This window comes from Egretta garzetta, unplaced genomic scaffold (assembly GCF_000687185.1).
Source record: "Egretta garzetta isolate BGI_Z169 unplaced genomic scaffold, ASM68718v1 scaffold426, whole genome shotgun sequence".
Classification (NCBI taxonomy): domain Eukaryota; kingdom Metazoa; phylum Chordata; class Aves; order Pelecaniformes; family Ardeidae; genus Egretta; species Egretta garzetta.
Genome location: NW_009259977.1, coordinates 297966 through 319677, shown reverse-complemented (window position 1 = coordinate 319677; position 21712 = coordinate 297966). Strand labels below are relative to the sequence as shown.

Genomic DNA, 21712 nt, shown 5'->3' with positions numbered 1-21712 from the left:
ATTCCAAGAGGTCAGCCCAGCACTCTTACATTCTTCTGCAGGATGGTTTGACAGTTAGGTTGGACAGATCTCGCCTGCTACCTTCATGACCTGTCTTTAAAGCTGACTTCAGAGGGAGCCATGCATTGCATCAGTAAGAAGTCACATCTTCTCATTGTTCTGTTGACTTCCAGCTGTCTGAGATGAACTCTTAGTAATCCAGGGCTCACCTTGCCAGTTAGTATGTTTTCTAACACAATTTGACCCTGCAAAAAGTTTCAATTAGTAAGCTTTGTCTTAATTTAGATAGGTGTTAGTTCACATATTAGTCAGGATTAATTTTCTCCATCCACCTATGCTTTATAGTAAGGCACTGCTTTCTGATGCACAAAAGAAATTTCTGACTTTTATAATTCCTGTGTCAGTGGAGAAATAATACATGCCTCCATTGCACTGATCCACGGTTGGATTAATAAATCTTTATTCTGAAAGAATTTCTTTGGCCTAGTGTATTAGATCTTGTGCTAGTAACTTCATTGATACAGTAGTACAATTCGGAATTGTGTTGCAGTGCTTTGTTCTGTGCTCTCCCGTTATGTACTGTGACCTCTCAAAGAAATAAAAAGGAATTTTCATCAGAAAAAAATCCTTAATCGATGAGAATAAATTATAAGAATGGGGTTTTCAGTCACAATGGGAGTAGGAGTCAAGGAAAATTACAGAGATAATAAAGAGATCACAGAGAATGAATCAACTTACAGAAGGAAGCAAACAACTTGGAATATCATTTCTTGATAAGAAAAATGGAAAAAGCTTTGAATGCTATTTCACAATTCATTTAGTAGCAATTTCTCATTTTTCACTCAAGGAAGGAGCCCAGCCTCAGAGCCAAGTAAACAGTTTCATACTATAATATTTTCAGTCATTAAAAAATAAAAAAGACATTTAATTTGTATAATGACAGATATAACTTTAAATATAGATTTACATTAAATTCCAGCAGTGTTTAGTTAGAAAAATATTACTTTTCCTTTTAAAAAAGAACCCACATGTAAGTGGAAAATATAAAGCTGAAGGTTGAAATTGCCTTTTTCATTTTCTTTTATTTCATTTACTTTAGAAATCTTATAACTGAAATAAAGTATAATACTTGATCTGAAATAATCGTCTTCACACTTGTTTGTATGACAGAGTTTTGGAACTGAAACTGAATCGTTTTGATTTAAATTTGGAAATCAACTGTAAGGCTAAGAACATGTATTTCTTAGACTAGTCGGACATGCTGCTCATTAGTGTTTATCTCCGCAGCAGCACTGCCTCAGGATTCCCTGCTCTGTAACAAACGCCTTCTTGCTATTCAGTCCCCCTTGAATCTAGCTGTTCTCCTTCACTGGTGTCCTGCTGGATACTGACCGTGACCTTTTCTTAGAAACTGTTTGTCAACAAAGTTAAAACATGGCAATGTGTCCCAGGCTGTAAGGAAATCTAGAAGATGTTGTGGTCATTTGGTGAAACAAGCTGGCATGATTCGTATGGAAAGCTCTCTCCTGCTGTGCCTCACAGTTACTGCAGACAGCAAATCTGGCACATTTTCATAGGTCTGAGGAAAACTGTTGGATATAACCATGTTTAAGGCCATTGTTTTCTTATAAATCAAAGAACGGCACACATGCTTCAAAACATGTAATTTAAAAATTAAATCAGTGTTTATGAGATTTGTAGGACTACATAAATAATTAATGGATCCTTTGCTTGTGAGTGAGGCATTTCACTAATTCCTGGAGATAGTATCTTTTTTATTAGCTCATGGAAAATACTTCATTTTTAGTATCTGTGGCATCATTTCTAATTCCTTGAAATACTATGATGTGCAGCTTACTCATAACTTCATATGTGTAATTCATTTATGTACATTAAAAACCTACTGAAACTGAAATGAGGGAGGAAAGCTTCATTTGTGGGAGAAAACTGAATGCTGGAATTTGAAGAGTTTGGAGATCTACATTACATGGAGAGCTTAGCTTCAACACTGTGTTGCAGGAGGAAAAGAAGCAAGAGGTGGTCGTGTTGTGTATGCCATGAAAGGTGCGCGGAGATCAGAGCCTGTCGGTATGGAAGGGTGTAGCTGTGGAGCCATGAGCTATTGCCTGCTTATCTCAGGGGGCTCTCTGGGAACGTCACAGCAAGATTGGGAATTTGGTTGAGGAGCAAAGCAGTTATATTTTAAGCTGACTAAAATCCTTTCATACTTTATGTCTTGGGACGGCTTCCACGTGGGAGGATTTGAGCTTACTGCTTCTTTGACCTTTCTCGCAGGCTTCTGTCTGGATACTAAGATCGTGTTTTCTACAAAATAATTTTTAAATGATAAAAAAAAAAAAGTGTAAAAAACAATGTCTTCTGGCTTGTCTTTGTCTTTCTAGGATTATCTCTTTTATTGACAAAGTGCCTACTAATTGTGTAAGAAATGTCCTAATAAAGCAGAAGCTACTAGTAAAAGTATTCTTATGACAGATTTTGGATGCAGTTGGCAGTACTTACATTGCCAAAAGAGAGAAGGAAGCAGGTTTTGTTCTCTTTGGCAAGCTTCCAAAAGCAGGTGATCTCATTTTGATACCTGTAGTTGCTTTTGAACTCTGCAGCAACTAGTGGCTCAGCATTCTTGAAAATCGTTCACCAAAGAGTAAAAGATCATGATCATGACACTCCATCTTTATCCTGCTGTCTAGAAAAGCCAATGTCACTGTATATCTGGTAGTATAGCAGATAATAGTAGTAGACAGCAGTATTAGTAAAACTAATGAGAAGCCCTTCTATTCCAGTATCATTTGCCTCAAGTTCTTCACAAGTTTACTGTGTGATGATCTTGTCTTCATGTTTCTCCTCCACTCCTTCCAGTTCTTGTGAATTCGCTCTCAGTCCGTATCTCCACTTCTGGTGTCTTTCCTGGGAAAGCAGGGGATACCCATATACTTTTTTTCTTTGTGAAAAGAAGAATTAAAAAAAACCCCAACGCTAAGTAAAACTGTGAAGTTGGGGAGGGTGGAAGAGAAGTAACAGACACTATTTATAACCTGTTCCCATTGGTTACAATAATTGTTTTGAAGTGCTACATTCTAACAGATCCAAAATGAAAAAGAAACTTTACTTTCCAACACCTTAGTCTGAACTCAAGAAAGAAGGATAATTAATATAAGCTACTACACCTACTATGGTAATATTTTTTTCCAATACATTTCTTTGGGCTCACAGAAACTTCCTCGCACTTTGGACTCTGTGCTTTCTATACGTGCAATTGTTAGAACAAAAAGTGTGTTTTGCCAGCACATGGTGATTTATGTCTTCCAGCTTTGTTCTCTGCAGCAATGCCCTCAGTTAATTTTCCAAAGCAGATAATATAACTTGTTCGAGGCAGAATACATTGAAACTGGAAAGACAAGAACCTGGAATTAGAGAACATTCTAAAAAGTTGAAACAGCCTCATACGAGAGTTTGAGTTCTATATTTACAATGGTGAAAGTTGTGTTATTACAGTGTTGAAAGGTGTTACTTTAATCTCAGTCTTTTCTTTGCTTTATTTTAAATAAGTTTGTAATTACATCTCTTCTATTATTTGTTTCATGAAGGCTTCATAGAAAAGGTTTCACATAAAGATATACTGTGATTTCTGAGACTAAAAACTGGACAATGTGTGTAGGACAGTGAAGGCGACCCTCCTGGCAATCAGAAAACAGAGAGCTTTTGTTCTCAAGTTCTTCCTCAGTTGTGATGGAGGGAAAATGGCAAACTATAGCTATGATTCCTATTGCAATGAATGAAATCATTATTGTAATGCCCATTTGTTACACTGAATCAATCGCTCCATGCACTTAATCTGCCCTAGGTTATTTATGTTAACTTGTGCAGATTGTGTGTATGACTGAAGGCCACGTATACTCAGCTGCTATGAAGTTATTGAACTAAGGTTTGTGCAGTCAAGGACTGTCTTCTTATGGCATTGATAGATTATTCAACCCAATCCTTTTGAAAGATAAGGATAGAAAAATCATAATGAAGACAGATGTAGTCCTCCCAGGATATTATAAAGGTGGAATCTAAACTAGTAAAGAGTTTGTCTTAATATAGTTACAAAAATGATTGTAAGGCACAGAGACTAAAATAAAACACGCAAAGCAGATGTATAATAGTTGATGAGAAAATAGTTTCATATTTATGGAAAAATAATTTCAGGGAATGATTGCCACATATGACGTTATTTAGATTCACTTTTTCATACTAAACCAAGATTTCTCTCTTCTCTGAGTTTTCCTTAGCACTATAAAATCATAAAATACAACTGAATAAATCCCCAAATTTGTTGTTCTTATTTTAATGCCTCCAGGTAGTGCATTAATGTATCATCCATTCCTGGGTGAAGTAATTCAGATTTCAATAATGTGGCTATTTCCAGACCCTGTGTTGGTTTACAAGGAACTCAAGATTTATCTGTCTGCCAAGACAATTTTTTTACTATAAAGTGTAAAAGGAGCTGTGGTGAGATGGGTCCCTGTGTGATGCATTCAGTCTTTTCCCATGCTTGAGATGTATTGTCTGTTTTCTGCCTACAGCTTTAGTGAGAGAAAAGGGGATGATAAGCCAAGCAAATTACCCTTTGGGAAATTATATACTGAAGGAAAGAAAAGCACAAGAGCAAAACATAGCTTCTGGTGTTTTACACTTTGTCCTTCTGATGAAAGGTGCTGTTAGAAAATAGATTTGATTCCACTGGTAAGATTCAGTCACAGGAGTCAACAAATGACAAGGACAGTGAATAGAGAAAATATCCTCTGAAAATCTATGAAAATGAGAAGAGTAATTTTTCTTCAAACTTCAAAAGAAGCAGGAAGTTTTGTATTTAACATCACTATCATACTACAAGACCATATGGAGGAAATAAAATAAAATCAGCTGGTATCTTTTCATAGTGCATGTCCTGCTTGGGAATGTTATACTCATTTACCTGATTCTGTCACTTCATCTTAATACTGACCATGTTTAAGGACAGAGTCATGCATTCATGTCTCATTTTGGTGTTGGGTACTTCCTCCGGTATAATATTTATCAAGCAGTTGCATAATTAGAATTCAAAATAAGTTTCTGTCTGTTCATGACTGAGTGTTATATGTAAAAGGAAGCCCTGGGTGAATGAAGTAGCATATCCAAGATTACAACCAGCTGCACTTGGGAACTCAGAATGCATATCAGCCCCTATTAATCTTGTGACATCTTCACTGTATAGCCACGGATCACCAAGAGGAGGAAGAAAAAGTGTCCCCTTTCTGACACATATTCTCTCAAAAGCGTTATTTTATGAATAGCACTGTTTAATCATAATTGCAAGTACTATGCTTTAATGTACTGTGATGGGCTGACCTTGGCTGGCTGCCAGATCCTCACCCAGCTGCGCTCTTATTCCCCTTCCTGAAGAATATAGGGCAAGAAAGTAAGATGGAAAAGCTCTTGGGCTGAGATAAAGACAGGGACATTGCTTACCAGTGACCATCATGGGCAAAACAGACTTGACTTGAAAATTAATTTAATTTATTGCCTATTAAAATGCAGCTGGATGGTTAGAAACAAAGACAGAACCTGAAACACCTGCCCCGCTCCCTGCCCCTTCTTTCCAGGCTCAACTTGACTCCTTCATTCCCAACTCCTACACCTCTTCCCAGCACAAGTGCCGCAGGGATATGAGGAACTGGGGGATGTGGTTGTGGGGCCTTCATCTTCAGTAAACTTTGTATCATTTGTATATGATCTCCTAAAACTCCTTCCGTGTTGTTCTTGATTGTTTACTTCTACCTCACAGTCATGTGGAATATTTTATTTCTTACATGCAAACAGGTATAAGAAAAGCATAATATTTTAAAATAACCAGAATATCAAAATCAAAATGGAGGTGCACTACAATGTAAATAGCAAGGTCTCTGAATGCTACCAATGTAGACAAAGTTTGGCATATTTTGCTCTGCAGACATAATAAATGGAAAAATACATGAGTATCAAGGTCTGACCTTAGTGAAGCAAATGGCAGACACTGTGATTTAAGTGCAGCCGAGTTTTCACACATTATTATTCCATAGAAAACTTATCAATGTGGTTTATGTGCATGTATGCATATTTATGATTTTCTCGAGTGATTCTGACTTAGACATGTACCAGCTCAGCCCTCTGGGTTTTGGTCGTTGACCTCAACAGATCAGTTATATTTCTGACATGAAAATTTTTGTTGGAATTGCAAAACAGCTTAGGCTAGAAGCATGGTAATAACTGTTATTCCCAGATAATAGTATTCCCAAATTGAAAATATTGTTGCAAAATACTTATTATGTGCTCTCATATTTAGCTCTCGAAACAGCTTGGGCTGATTCTGGTATTGGAAATACCCATTTTAAGTTGTAGAACTGCCAAATTAATTGCAGGACTTACGTAATGTGTGTAATTGGTAGGCCACTGTTGTGTAGTTCCAGTTTTATTTAGTGTCATCATTTAAACCATCTTTGTCATACTATGTCATTTATCCTGAAGGGTTTAGAATCTAAAATTTGAGCTATTCACAGTCTTAGCTGAAACGTAGCAGTCTGTGGGCAAACTGTGAACAGCAGTATAACAATACTACATTTTTTCAGATAAGTAGTAATGTATCCAACCAGAAGTGCAGGGGAGCTCAGAACCATGGGCATGTTTGCTAAAGTTGTAAAATGATAAAGTGAGGCAGGTTAATACTTTTTTTTGTAAGAATAACGCCATCCCTGGAAACATTCAAGGCCAGGTTGGATGGGGCTTTGAGCAACCTGATCTAGTTAGCGGTGTCCCTGCTCCTGCAGGGGGGTTGGACTAGATGACCTCTAGGGGTCCCTTCCAACCCAAAACATTCTATGATTCTGTGATTCTATGACATTCTTAACAGACCTGTTGTCACTATTGGAAATGTGTATCAAGCCAACAATGCAGTACCTGTGAATACTCTCATCCGTGTGTACATTGGGGTATTGAGATTTGACCCAAAGGGGAGAATGCCACGAGTATAATTATTTCACACATTCCTCTCACCATATGAACTTTGTTTTGTTTTCCATCTAAGTAATGACAACTACCACTTTGTTTCAGAGGGTTGACGTAATTGCAGGACCAGAAAGTAATAGTTTAAGAGATTGCACTTTGTTAATGTATTAAAACTTATTGTAGAATTGGACCACTGAAAATTTTTATAGAAAAAAAATGCTGCCAATATGTGGTTGCTTAAAAAAAAGAAGAAAAAAAAACCCAAACCAAAACCTTATTAAAAGTGTTGTCTGATCCTGCCATGCTTTGTCTCTCTTTGACTAAGCATTTGGCATACTTGGCAAGACGTTGTATTTGGTACAGTTTCAATTCTGATAATTACTACCAACCTCCTTAACCAATGTGAAGAGTGCCTTTCTTCCCACCCACCCCCCCCTTCCCCAGTTCCTGTGACAAGACTAACCTCAGCTGTGCAGGGGTTGGTGGCATTTGCATGTGGAAATGCACTAATATGGATGTTTTTCTTTGTGTGTGCATCCTTGCAGTGTTGTATACCAGGATGGATTTTATGGTGCAGACATTTATGTAAGTATTCATTGATGTGCATGCTGTCCTTCTACATTACCAGAGTCATTCTTTTTACAAGTTGCTGCCTAGCTTGACTCTGTTTTGTCTATTTACCATCCCTTGCCTGTCAGAAAGAATTGAGAAGAATATCTCTCACATTGGAAGACCTTTCTGTTCATTACATCTATCATTGTTCAGTGGAGCTGAATTAACTCTTCAATCAAATGCTGAATGAATGCAAAAAGATGTGAAAAATGTGTGTGCGCGTGTGGAGGGGCGTCGCCCTTCAAAATTGAAGTTCAAATTAGAAATAAAGTAGAATTGTTCTTCTGCAAATCCCCAAAAGCTTGTTTTTAAAAATCAAGGCAAGCTGAATATTATTAATACCTAAAGTATGCAAATACTTTATGGAGAGAGATAGATTTCCCAAATCCAGGCAACATTGGGTATACACAAGTGCCATGGTAATAGTAGAGCTTAATTACATAATAAGTTTAAGATACGACTGTGTATTGTCTGTACTGAGTAGACTTCCATCTGCTCTTTTAAAATCCACTTATTTCAATTCAAATGAAAGGGGTAGAGACTGCTCTGATGTAGGAAGTGTTTATATTTGTTAGTAAGGATTTATAGCCCTGGATCCATCATTACCGCCTTCACCTCATTAGTCACTAATTTCCTTTTAAATAATACATTTTTAAGTTTCTTACAGTACTAAAGTTTTTTTACCTTGAATGTCTACAAAGAGGCCACATGTCTGAGTATGCAAGAGGTTTCAGGTGGTCAAGACTGAATTTCACTCTTCTAAAATAATTCATTCCTATACCCTATGTTCACAGGCTTTTTTTTTTTTTAATTTGTAGATGTAAATTATGTTACTGATACTCCAGTACTCTTTCACGATTGTTGTTATTTTGATAAAGCAATCTGGTCCTAAGTTGCAGGTATCTTTATTTCACCAGACAACTCCCTCTAACCTACTTGTGCTTCTGCTGTATTGTCTCTGCTGAGATACAAAGAGATGGATGAGTTGAAATTGGTATGAATATTAAAAATTCAATAGGTAGTGCTAGAAAACATTCCTTGTATTCATTATCACAATCTTTTAGAACTATTTCCACAGGAAGAGATTTTTTAAAATGTTTTATATAAAGAAGGAAAACAATTTGAATTTATGGATGAAGTGGGTTTTGTTTTTCTGATGGGGCAGAAAGAGGCTGATAATTATCTGAAAATTAATTTGTGTCATTTAAAAAGATATTTAAAATAAATTGGCATTAGCTAAAATTCTTTCCCTGTGTACTTATTTACTTAGTGATGTTATCGGTAACATATTGTCTACAACATGAGAATCACCCATTTGCCAAAGGCTTACTCAAGTGTAGTGTGCTGCTGTAATCTCACCTTAACACATTGCTGCTGAATTTTTAAGCTATATAGGGTACATGGTACAGGGTGGAATTTCTTCAAGTGTGTTTTCCAATTTTCGTATTTCTTCCAACTGTCAAAAGAACATGACATCCATTTTGCTCAGTTTACCAACCCGCTCAGTTTACCAACCCAAAAATCTGAAAGGCAACAAGATGTCTTTCTCAGGATTGCTTAATGTGGTAGTATAGGTGGGAACTAAATGTTAATGTAACAGTTCATAGTTTTGGAACCCACTGCTGCTGAAAAACAGAAATATCTCTTTTCGTGATTGACAATATTATTTTTAGGTGGCCTCACACCCTCTCACAGACTTGAACATTTTGTTTCCAAATGGAAAGTGATTTCAGTGAGGAAGATACCAAAGAAATTACTAATTTCTTGTATAGCCTCAATTTTGTTGTCTGCAATAGTCATGTGCTTTAGAAAATGGAATAACTATACTAGTGTATTGGCATTGGTTTTCACTCAGGTGCAACCTTGTATTTCTGATTGCATTTCTGAGTTCTCTTAATGCAGCAGAATGTTTACCTTTACAGCAGTTGACAGAATTAAAACACTCTTCTGGAAATTTAAGTGTTTTTTATAATGTATAAAGCTTCTTATTTTATAATTCATTTTTCTTTACATTTGTCCTTTCTTGCATATAAACAGTTTGCAGGGGAGGGAGACAGAGAACTGGCATAAATCAAAGGAAACCTTACAATTCACAGTGTATTAGTTCTTAGTGTGTTAGTTCACAGTGGACCACGTTATTTATTAAATGACATAGTTCTACTCAGCTTTTCATTTTAAGTGCAGAGCTGAAGCTTTGTGAAAGAACAAATGCTTTGTGGGAAAGAATTTAAACAATGTAGGTTTTAATAGTAGATTGGAGAGAAAGGAACCTTAAAAATACCACAGAAAGCAAAACAAAAGTAACACAGTACTAAAAAGCCAGACCAAAAATATGCATTAACAAGTATAGCAAAGTGGGTTTTGTTCTGATATGATTACACTGAGTGCCAACAGTAATATGGACCATGCCAGTCTTTTCATAACTAGCTGTCAATACAGCCTTTGATGGCGAAATTTTGTGGAAAGGAAGGATGGGAGATACAGAAAGATACTGGCTGGGTGAAAACTGCAGGGTGACCCCAGAACAGCAAATACCCAGAGTTGTTTAATACTAACCAGAGAAATGGGAGAGAATAGGGATATCAAAATAGGTGGAAAGTAAATCTAAAATGAAAAATCAACAGCTGTGATTCTAGATGTAATATAAGATATTCTATATTTCATATAGTTCTACATGAAATGTAATAATGCCTCTGAAATAGCTGAACTATTGAATTCCTTTTTAAATGTGCCTTTGAGTAGGAAGAATAAAGGAGATGATTAGGAACTAAGGAAGACCTTTTAAAATTAAGTATTGATTCACTAAGAGAAAAAGTCATTAAAAGAGAATTAAGGTTGCCTGCCAGCACATATAGAAGTTCCTAGATGAAGATTGACACTTGTGAAAATAAGAAAATACACGTCCCAAAATGAAGCAAAAATAGTAGCAGACACAGAAATATGCAGTTAGAATAATAGCTCTACACTGTTGCTCTGCTTTATCTTAGATCTGTTATTTTTTTACCATTGTGATAAAGAATGTTTTCAGAACATGTCGGTCTTCGATCCACACCTCAAATGTGGGAAGGCTAAGAAATATGAGAAACTTCCAAACTCTGCCATCACCAGCTTCAGAAGTCCCTTGGTAATGCAGTTTAACCATGTACATTAGTCAGGCTTACTGTTCACAAGATTTTCTGTCGTCTTAGGATTCTGAACCTGTCATACTGCAACTGGTGAGTCCATGACAGCTTAATGTGGTGCATTAGTTTGTATAGGTTTGAGTGCATAGGTTTGAGATTTTTTTTTGAGCTGCTGATCAAGAACAAGGCATACTCTGTGATCAGGGGTATGGAACGAGATTATCAATAGCTACTGCCATCTCCTTTAGCTCAAAGGTAGGATGGTATCGAGGGTGGAGGACACATTTATTTCCCACAGAAAAAGCAGATATAATTACCTAAGCACCATTCCCTTGATACTAGTTAGAAGTCCATTGATGTAATCAGATAGCCTGAAAGGCACTGTTCTAGGGTGAAAAGCAAGGATATGCAGTTAGCACTGAAGTCTTCCTTTTAAGAACCAAAGATTTTTGTATTTTGTAAATGGTGGGATGTGCCATGTCCTGTGACTCACACAAGAAGCAGAGAAATTACTTTTCCAAGGGCAAAGGAGTCCCCAAGGAGCAGTGGGTTGCTCCTCGTAGTGCTCCATGGTACCTTTTTGAAAGTTTTGAGATCTAGTGATGAAATGTCTTCTCATCTCTCTGATCTTTATTTGTGATATAAACACTACATTAAAAAAAAAAAAAAAAGCTTGATCACCCCTGGTGATTGTATTTGGTTGGAATTAATACAGTTGGTGGCAGTTTGGATATATTACCGAGAGCTTCTCTGAGCCAACAGATACCTCTGAGAGCACAATATAGAAATAACGTGAACCTTTCCCATAGACCTGTTCCAGAAGTTGAGCCAGCGCAGAGAGGTAGTGGATATTTTATTTTTAAATCTCTCAGTCAAAGTTCTACTCCATGAGCAGAACAAATATTGTTTAAACCTCACTATCACATGAGCGGAGGAAGAAGAAAATTGACTGCTTCTACTATGTTCTACAGGGCTGGATATAATTAATGCAATTTTTAAATCTCATCTCTCTAATTTTAGCTCATAAGGCAGCTGTAATTCTCAATACTAGAGAAGGTTTTGAACCTTGATTAACTTACGTTCACAAAATACTTTGAGATCCTTGAGTGAAAGGAGGTCTGGAAAGTAAAAATAGAGGCAAAACTATGATCAACATTCACATAGAATATTAAATATGTTAGTATAAGAACTAACAAAAAAAAATACCCATCATTTAGTGTCACTTAGTTTATCTGTGTCTAGAATAAACACTGTCAGTAGATCTGAGATCAAGATTAAAAGTAATTTCAGTATTTTAGGAGGAGGTGCACACATGTATACATTGTTTTGTAATCTATAGATGTGCGTTTGTATAACTTGTTTTTGTGGAAATTATTCTTACTACAGATACACACATTTTATTTAAAAATTCAGATGCATTTGATTTTCTGTTCCTTCCCATTTTGTCATCTCTTATCTAAAAATTCTGTGATTTCTTTCTAAAATTGATTAAGATTTCTCTGTAACAATTGGCTACTGATCTTCCAAGGATCCCACTGCTCTCTTTCAATTTGCCTGAGCCACAGAGATGTATAAAACATTGAAAGGAAAATTGTAATGAGTGGCTTTGGGGAATTTGTCTAAATTCCTTCCTTCCATGTTTCTTTCCATCCTTCTTTCCTTACTCATTCAAATCATTCCATTTCTGTTTCTTTATAGAGCAGTATTGCAAGAGCCTGTGTATGGCAATAAGTTACCACAGGTATGACATGCTGACCGATGGAGAAAACTCATTACGCTGAATGTAGATTCTCGTAAAATCATACTAATACTCAAATCATTATGTGAGAAAATGGATTCTTTGTGTATAAATTATAAGAATAGGCTACCAGTTGCATTTTATTTTCCAGATTCTATTACAAAATCGCAGATATTCTTTATACCCCATGAAATACAACAGTTACTGTTGTGTGTGTCCTGTTCAGTATTTTATGTCAGTGAAATATAGCTCTATATTTGGATGGTGAGTATATAGACTCTATACTTAATTTTTTAAGACAACTTGAGCTACTCTAACAGTGTTTTCATTCTTTTGGAAGTAGCAAATATGGGAGCACAGATAAGGCAGTAGATATTTTTTAATTATTTTAGGTGAATTTATTATTCCAGCTGAATTTTCAAAATAATAACTTAAAGCATAACAGTCAGGTACTTTCTGTTCGAATGCATTTAGTGAGGGGAAAAAGAAGCATTCCTAAAACATTTCTAAAACATAGGAACTGAAAATTATTATTATGTAATTATTACATAATTTTTTCTAAATATTTTATTTTGCAATATAGTCTAAGGCATGAAGATAAATATTTATTATATTACTCCAGAGGTGTATAAGTAGTGAATATTACTAGTGTATTCTTCATCTAAGATATCGCCAAATTCAAAATTCAAGAAAAATTGTCAAGTAGAACTTGTCACAGAAGTTTAGATTTCAGGGGTTTGAATCGGATTCCCATCCTGATTCCCAATATAAAGTGTACCTTCAAGTATTTTCTTGTTGTAATGGTAAATCATCTGAAGTAACTGAAGTAAAATAATAAGAAAACTTAGTACCACAGCAGAACTGCAGAACACAAGCCCCATGAAAATAATTTGCTTAAGAATGTTTTTACCTGTATTTATATGATAGCTTATGTTAAAAATATGAAATCATGACATGGGCTGGTAGGGAGTTATGATTTTCCTCATAAACAAATGCATCCTGCATCTTAGATCTCCAAAGAACTCAGGCAAATTCAGTAACTTTGATCTCTCTTTTTTTTTTTTATTGCTTTAGACTCAGTCTTTCTAGGGCTCTCACACATATTTGTACAAAAGCATCTTAATAAACTTCAGAGTTGAGCTTCATTGTTCAGCAGCAATTCTTTGATGAAAGCAAATCAAAACGTAACGTAGAAAAGGAATGTAACTCTTGTATTTAGGGAGCACAGAAGGGTCCATCTTCACAGACTGACCAATTGTTAGTGATAGTTAAATAAAGGAAAGAAAAACAATCCTCACAGAGCCTACCATCTGCAGATTTAAGACCAGCCAGTATGTGAACAGCCTAAGAACATCGAACCATTGACTCTTCTCGTGGTGGCCCATTCTCAATTCTGTTCTGTGGGGGGAGTCATTATGTGCATAGCTGGATTGAAATGAAGCGGCTCTCACATTGAAATAAGGGGATTTAGAAGTGGACTACAGGACAAGCAAAGGAGTCATACACATGGTGAACAGAATCATGTCATGCTGCAGAACGACTTGCAGTCTGCCACACATTTTCAGGACTGGATCATGAAAACAAGTTTAATATCTTTATACTTTTACCATTTGTACTCCCTCATATCAGCACTCAAGGGAAAAAAAGAAAAACAAAGAAATGAAAGAAAAAAAAAAGTTGCTATATTTAGCACTCAAAAACCAGGAGGGGTGAACAGATAAATATTGTATAGCCTCTCACCTTTCTCCTTGTAGCAGAAGCCAGGCCAAGTGTGCAGGTTGCATGATCATCTCTCAGCCTCACTGCTTACTGGCTCGGTTTGCACTAGGTGACATTATTTGACATCTGATTGCCTGTATGCACCTACCTGCAAGCAATATGTGCCTATTATACATTTTTGACAGTAATAGCCTTCTATTATTTTATAAAAATCAAATGATCTGAAATGAGAAAGTATTTCGTCTCAATGCTTCTGTGCTTGCACAGAGAAGCAGCTTGCTGCAAAAGAGACAGCATATATAGTATCATGAAAGCATATATAGTGTTATGAAAGCATATATAGTGTCATGAAAGCACCTGCCTTATCCCCGTGGTTGTGTGACACAATTGCTGCTGGCAGGGAGCTGACCAGGCGCGGGGAGGTAAATGTACTCTTCTCTGTGTGAGCTCTTGAAAAAGCCAGAAAGAATATTCCTCACATAAGTTGACAATTCAAAGCCTGGAGTTTCTAATGAGCTGTCAGGATATGTAACACATATGTTTATTCTTAGGGTGATGTGGCATTATCAGCTGAATGATTGATTTCCAAACCCAGCCTGCTTCAAATCTTCAAATCAAAAAAAGGTTTACACCTGTTAGGGATGAAAGTGATTCCACCAAGCAAAATAGTAGATGGGGAAATAGCTTGTAAAAGTAGTTGAAATTGCTTTTCTGAAAAGAGTGAATTTTTATTTGTAAAATCAAAATAGAACCCCCACAAAAGTTCCTGCAGTAAAAATGTGCAACTGTTACAGTAAAGGTTGACACATTGTAGCCTATTCTTCATGCTTCAGTGTAATATCTTGTGTGAATGCAGACTTCCAAAAAAAAAAAAGAAAAAAAAACCCAATCCATTAAAGCAAACAGTTTAGCAAAAGAGTGGATTTTATTCAAAGCTGAGTGATCCGATACTTTTCTTATTCAACTCTTTGTTAAGGTGGGGGAAGGTGGGAAAGGAAATACCAAAGTCCCCTGTCCCAGAGGACTGTGGGGTGGTGAATTCTAATTGGGACATAAATTGTGTTTGCATTATCTGTGGAGACTGGCCTCTGTTTGTTAATTGGCATGCTGAGATCATTTTGAAATGGTTGATATAGCACCATGGTCCATTGAACAGGAAGCTCTGCTGTTTTCACAGTTTGATAATCAATGCATCACTGCACACAATTCCTTTCAAATGTGTGTTTGTTTGTCCTGTTTGCTTAATTGAACAGCTGCAATTACTGTTACATACAACTGAATGTTAATTCATGGAAGAAGAGAATTTTGCTTCTTCATTATAATTTTATATATAAATTGGAAACCTATGTAACATTAAGTGTTAATTGAGTGCATGAATTCATGGGTTTAATCAACCAGACATGATAAATCATATTTGTACAAAAAAAATTTATTATTAGCTGAGTTTTTCTTTTGAGTTCAGCATCGCTTCATTAATATGCACACACCTCATTCATAAGAACAATTGCTTCTTGAAAACTTGTGGAAAAATACAGTATTGTCTTATAAAAAAACTTGTTGATGACTACAGTTCATTGCTTTCTCCTGATCCCTGGGACAATTCTTAACAAGTACAAGCATGCGGTGATAAGTTTTGCTTAATGATTTCTTATGTATTTAGCCCCTTAACTGAACTTACAGCATGACGGTGCTTTTTTGGTTGTTGCTAAATTTTGCAAAATATTATTTAAGGTGCTGTAGCAATCCAGTTAGAGCGTCAGTTTGTGTTTCAGGGTGGTTATGCTGCCTACCGGTATGCCCAGCCTGCCACTGCCACTGCAGCTGCCTACAGTGACAGGTAAGACCTCTTTTACTGCTAATAAATATTTGACCAGTGGAAGTTGAAGATGATTCTATAAATTTGCCTTGTTGAAGTCTCATAACTGTCTTGTTGCTCTGCAGATAACTGTGATATCTAAAGCAGGCTGTTTTATTGTAATCCATGAATAGCCATAAATTGAGAGATTTTAGGCCTTAATTGAGAATCAGGCATGAGATGTGCACATTCCCAAGCTCTATATCATCCAGTTAATGCCTGTGACCCTTGCACAATGTAGATAAATATATGTACAGCTTCATGATGGTCTGCTACTAAAGATCAGTATTCGTCTTAGGAGTATTATTTCAGTTGATTTAGAACCTGAACCTATTGAGTGCCCTCAATTCTCATTGACATTGTTTTTGTCAGTGGAAATTGAGAATGAAGTGTGCCTAAGCTTGAACTATCCAGGGCAAACCAGTATAAGAGAAACATGCAAAGACTTCACTTCTATAAACTAAAAGTAATGTCAAATAAATTGTCTTCCTGCAAGATAAAAACTGGGACCCCTTTGAAGTCAATGTCTAAATTGCTCTTGACTTCAGTAGGAATAGGATCTTGTCAAATGGTGTAACATTAGGTCTTTGCAGTACGTGGACATGATTATGTAATGAAAAGAAAGAATATCCTGTTTCTTCATAAACTGTACCCTTAACAAAATCTATGCTACCTTTAAGGCTTTTCAAGTGCTTGAAGAGTGTACAGTCATAAAGGAAGGGTGTATATTGTGAAAGACAGATACATGCATATATTTTGCTTCACAATAGCAGCAAGAAGTAAGGTCACACTTCTCAATTCCTCATATAAGAAAATTTTCCCTTGGAATCATGGAGATAATTTCTTAAGTCTTGAATATGTATTGAAAAATTTCTTTAGATGCTAAATGAGACATTGTTTGAAATGTTTCTGTTTCTTAAAGTAATCAACAGATTAAGAAATTTCAGTGAACTATTTTTAGATTGAAGTGCTGTTCATGGATTCTGTATTTTTAGAACAAAGTACCATGGTATGAATGTTATAATGCTATGCATGCATATTTGCCTTTCAAATGCTTATCCTGGGAAATGAAGATATATTTTTTAAAGTTATGTGAATAAAATAATTTGCATGTGTGGCTGAGGCATGCTGTGTCAGACAGGTAAGCAAGTTACTTTCTATTAATTTTGGATCAGTACTATCAACTAGATATGTGCTGTATGCACTTTGTTCGTGATGTACTATTTCTACTTAGGGTAACCTACAAAGGTGAAGTGCTACTCAGTAGTTTCATTTCATTTCCACAAAGGTGTGTTAGCATGTCGCAGCTCTAGTATTTTTTCTGTGAGCTTAGAATGCAAAACAATTCCTGCTTCTAAAAAATTACTAAGCTGACAGGACAAAATTATAAAAAACTTCCTGTGGTTAGTCATTTTTTGCCAGATATCATTCAGGTGTCCCTGCATCATTTTATAGGGTGTTTATTCCTATGAATAAATTAATTTCTGAAAACCTGTATGTTACATAGAGAAACTGAACAATACCAACATGACTTTTAAATGGATTAATTATGAATTAATGTACTTTCTCATAAAATAAATCAAATGCTGTTAGATAAAACATCAGTTGGTCACATGTTCTGCTGTGGGTAGAGAGTCAACATCACCAAGAGTTATGCTGACAAAAAAAGTAAAGGATTTGTCTAAGAAGATAGTGCTCTTAAAGGCTGTAAAGGAAGCTTGAGACGACATCAGTAGTAACGCAGTTGTTACAACCCTTAATTAATTTTTGAAAAAAAGTCAGATTTTCAGATACACTTTGTGTATAATTAGAATTGTAATAACCTGTCTTTTCTTGCATAATTTCAAGTATCTCAAATGAATTTTATATCTTATGGATTTTTTTTTAATTTACCTTCTCTTTTTAAATGTGGTTAACCCTCATCTTTGTTCTGCTTCCCCCAAATGAGTATGGTTTCTTGTCTTAATTACAAATATTGTAACGGAATTTCTTTATAGGAGAATCCTAAAACCAGCATAGAGAACAAACCAATCTGCTCAAACATTTCTTTGCATATGGGAAACTATGTGCAAACATGGATACCTCTGATTACTCGCAACAACAGTTTGCTTAATTTGATTAACTTTTCATTTTTCAATGAATTTAATTTAGCAACTTTTGTGAATTATTAATATTGAAAGTGCTGAAATTCAGTTCAGTACAACTGCTTGTATTTTTTCTTTCAATGTAATAATCTCCTGTCCTCTGACAGTATTGAAGATTCTGTATCTCCTTACACACTACTCTTATTTGGTGTTGATTTGAGCCCCTTTTTAATTTAATTACACATGAAATATATTTATTTACTGTTTATGTGTAAACGATGCCCAGAAAATGAACTGAGGACCAGTGAGTATGTGCTATTGAAGCAGTGACATATCATGGAAATATTACTTCATATTAATTTTAAAAATCAAAAAAGCTTTTTTTTTTTTTTTTTAATCACAGCTCATATACATGATGAATGGCAATGTTCCATATTTGACATACTTCTTAAGTCAGGAGATGGAAAGAGGAAATCTTTAGATTGGAGACATGTTTTGGTAAATTAAAAATAAAGGTTAATAGAAAGATTTGGGACTCTAGAATCAATACACCAAGTCAATGGGTAATGATCACTGTAAGAGAGCTCTATTGTGAAGAAATGCAATGGTATCCTTGTTTGTCACAGCAGGAAATATTGCTGGAAATAGGCAAGGAACAGACACATAGGGAAGAATCAGGTGGCCAGGAAATCTCATGGAAAAAATGAACACAAACCCTTAAGTATTTGTTAAGACAACTCATGCATTCCTAAAAACAACGTCGCAGCAGAGGTAGACCTTGCAGATTTCTTCAGTCATTTCTTAGAATTGTAAAAGTAAAATAACAAAACAAACAAACAAAAGGTACACTTTGTTTTATTTATGAAGCAATATAATCAATTAATACAACAATTTAGAATTGGATTTTTATACCCTGTGATCTGTCATCATACTAAATTGCACTTAAAGATTTGAAGCTCTTTGCAGAATTGAATCCAAAAAATCATGTTTAACTTTCCAATATTTAAAATATTTCTGATAAATTTTCCAATTCTTATAACTGACAAAAGGGGACCTACTGGTCTACATATGTTCTTCACCATTCTGGAGCTTTGTCTGCCATACTCTTTAAACTGAGAGTGTTTGGAAAAAATAATTGTAAGGATGTGCAAAAGACACTAAATCAGATGTCAATAAAATGTTCATACAGCTTTTATTCAGCTTTCATGTAATATTTTTAAAAATACAAATAAAACTAGAGTTCTTAGATTTCTGTCCAAGTCTGAAGTAAGAGAAACTAGCAAAGTCATCAAGTTTTATATTTATGAGGTAGAACAAGACAAAGCATGGCAGTGGGGCGTATTCTCATTTTGTCATTGCATGTTCACTTGATGTTGCTAGTATGTCTGTAATGCTGTATTGGATTTGACAGATCCATCACATAGCTCAGTGAATGGCTTGCTTGAATTAAGCCTATGGGCAGACTTATTCACATTGATTGGCTATTGGTTTTGTGTTTTATGATTTGATTATTGCATCTTTGATCGGAGTAAGAAAATTGTTCCTTTCTTGCATATTAACTTTGTCAGCATTATTTATGAACGTGTATATGGTAGTATAATAAAACAAAACCCCAGTAACAGTAAAGTAGCCTTGCCTGAAAGGCAGAGTCATTTCACTTGTACTGCTTGCTAACCTGTTTCACTTAATAATGATAATTATGTGTGTTTATATATGTATGATTGTGTATTCATATATATACACACATTCCCCATCCATCACCCACCCGCACACATGCACATGCACACACATGGGTGCACACACATACATAGGTACAGAGGTATTTTGCTCTGAGTGTAATTCCCTTTTTCTAATAATTTGGTGTCAAATTTAAATCTCACTACTAACAGTGGGAAGATTCCCATTGACTTCTCTGTTGTCTGGGTTAGATCCCTCACCACTGGAAGCTGACCTCTTTTTTTTTTTCACTAATCTTTTTTAAAAGGAAATAAGGCATATTCCAAAATCCTTTGTGCATAACACTTTGTAGATTTTTTGGTTTGGTTTTTTTTTTTTCACTACCAGTTTGTGTTACATGTTTTGTGGTCATACATAGGATTTTGTATGAAATTTGAGACAGGAGATTTTGTCCTATGGAAGTTGTGCATCTTCCAGATCTGAAATCTTACTCCCGGTAAAATCCTGATATTCTAATAGTTTAACATTCCTATGTGGAGTATTCATTTTTGTCAAAGTATTAGTGTCTACACAGATACAATTTAATATATTTTCCAGTTCTCTTTGGGCAAGTAGTACAGAGTAATACTTGATATTTTTGGTCAGATTGTCCTAAAATAGAATAGATGCATATTTGATTTAATTGGAAACATGCATATTAAAGAATGAAAATTAGAATGAAGAATAAAGATACATAACCCTTAAAATGAGAGCGTCTGTAGATGGAAGTGGGTTTTTTGTATATTGTAGACTTTAATATCTGTTTTATGAATAAACAAAGAAAACCACTAGAGTTTTATTCACATTATTTTCTCTTATTGAGGATCTCACTAGTGATATATACTAAAATGAAAGGTTTGAGAGCCTATAAAATATAATAGCATTTTCAGTCAGAATTTAGTTTTCCATTTAATAATTTTGTAGAAGTATAAATACTTTAAAATTTAGTACTTCATCCATTTCGTGATTGTACTTTGTAAGATTTAGGAAAAAGAGATTCTGTACGCGGTTTAAATTTCTAAAGTAATTGGTTGGAAGAGGAAAAGGAATAGAATATAGTGATAACTTTACTCTTCTACTCTGAGCTGGAACCTTCAAACCTTTTTGAATTTTGCTATACAAGCTGAATCTTGAGAAATGGAGAAGTTTGGGGGTCAAGATGATACATAAGCAAGGATCATATAGCCCGTATCCTGAGCTACTCAAATTTTGAGAATGAAAAGGATCAGTTAGCATATTGGCCAGGTACAAAGGTTATGTTTAGCTGTTGTAACAGCAATAATATAGCATATATTTAACACTTTGGCTTGATGTGGTGATGTTTGATTGTTCTAGGTTTTTCCTGGTTATCCTGTGTGGTAGCTAAAGCTTGTTTATTCCCTAATACTGCAAATAAAAATATAATCATTCACTTTGCTATTACAGAGAGGTAATGGATTTGGGCATCTACCTGTTAGGCTTGTATGTCTTTATCTGATCTGTGGCAAACCAGAGGATCACTGGCATCATATTAATATTTCATACTCTGTATTCATCACTCAGATCACAGTTTGGGGAATGACTGGAGTACATGACTCATGTTATAGCCATAACAGTACCTTTTAGTGAAGGGATTAGAAAATAAAAGTGGATGATTATGAATAAAGAGAATGAGTAGAAAAAAAATAATCAAAGTTTAAAATACTATGAACAGAGAGTTTCATGTAGAACAATTTGAAAGGAATTTCCTGAAATAAAAAATGTATTGCAGAGTACTTTCTAATGATTGAAATATGGTTCATTCTAAAATATGGTAGATACCCCACTTTTGGGGGAGACACAGGGGGCCACATTAATGTAGGGA

The 21712-nt window shown here is 35.3% G+C and overlaps 1 protein-coding gene across 5 annotated transcripts in view; it reads left to right on the top strand.

Moving 5' to 3' along the window:
- The window catches only part of RBFOX1 (RNA binding fox-1 homolog 1), a 1334919-nt gene that overhangs the window by 1285829 nt on the left and 27378 nt on the right, over window positions 1-21712 (top strand). For 3 of the 5 annotated variants that reach the window (XM_035895926.1, XM_035895929.1, XM_035895930.1), the window contains 2 exons: window positions 7569-7608; window positions 15987-16051. In XM_035895926.1, coding sequence (XP_035751819.1) covers window positions 7569-7608; window positions 15987-16051 — 105 coding nt within the window. Of the gene's footprint in view, window positions 1-7568; window positions 7609-12455; window positions 12499-15986; window positions 16052-21712 lie in introns of all 5 variants that reach the window. The other 2 variants (XM_035895928.1, XM_035895927.1) reach the window with 1 other exon arrangement.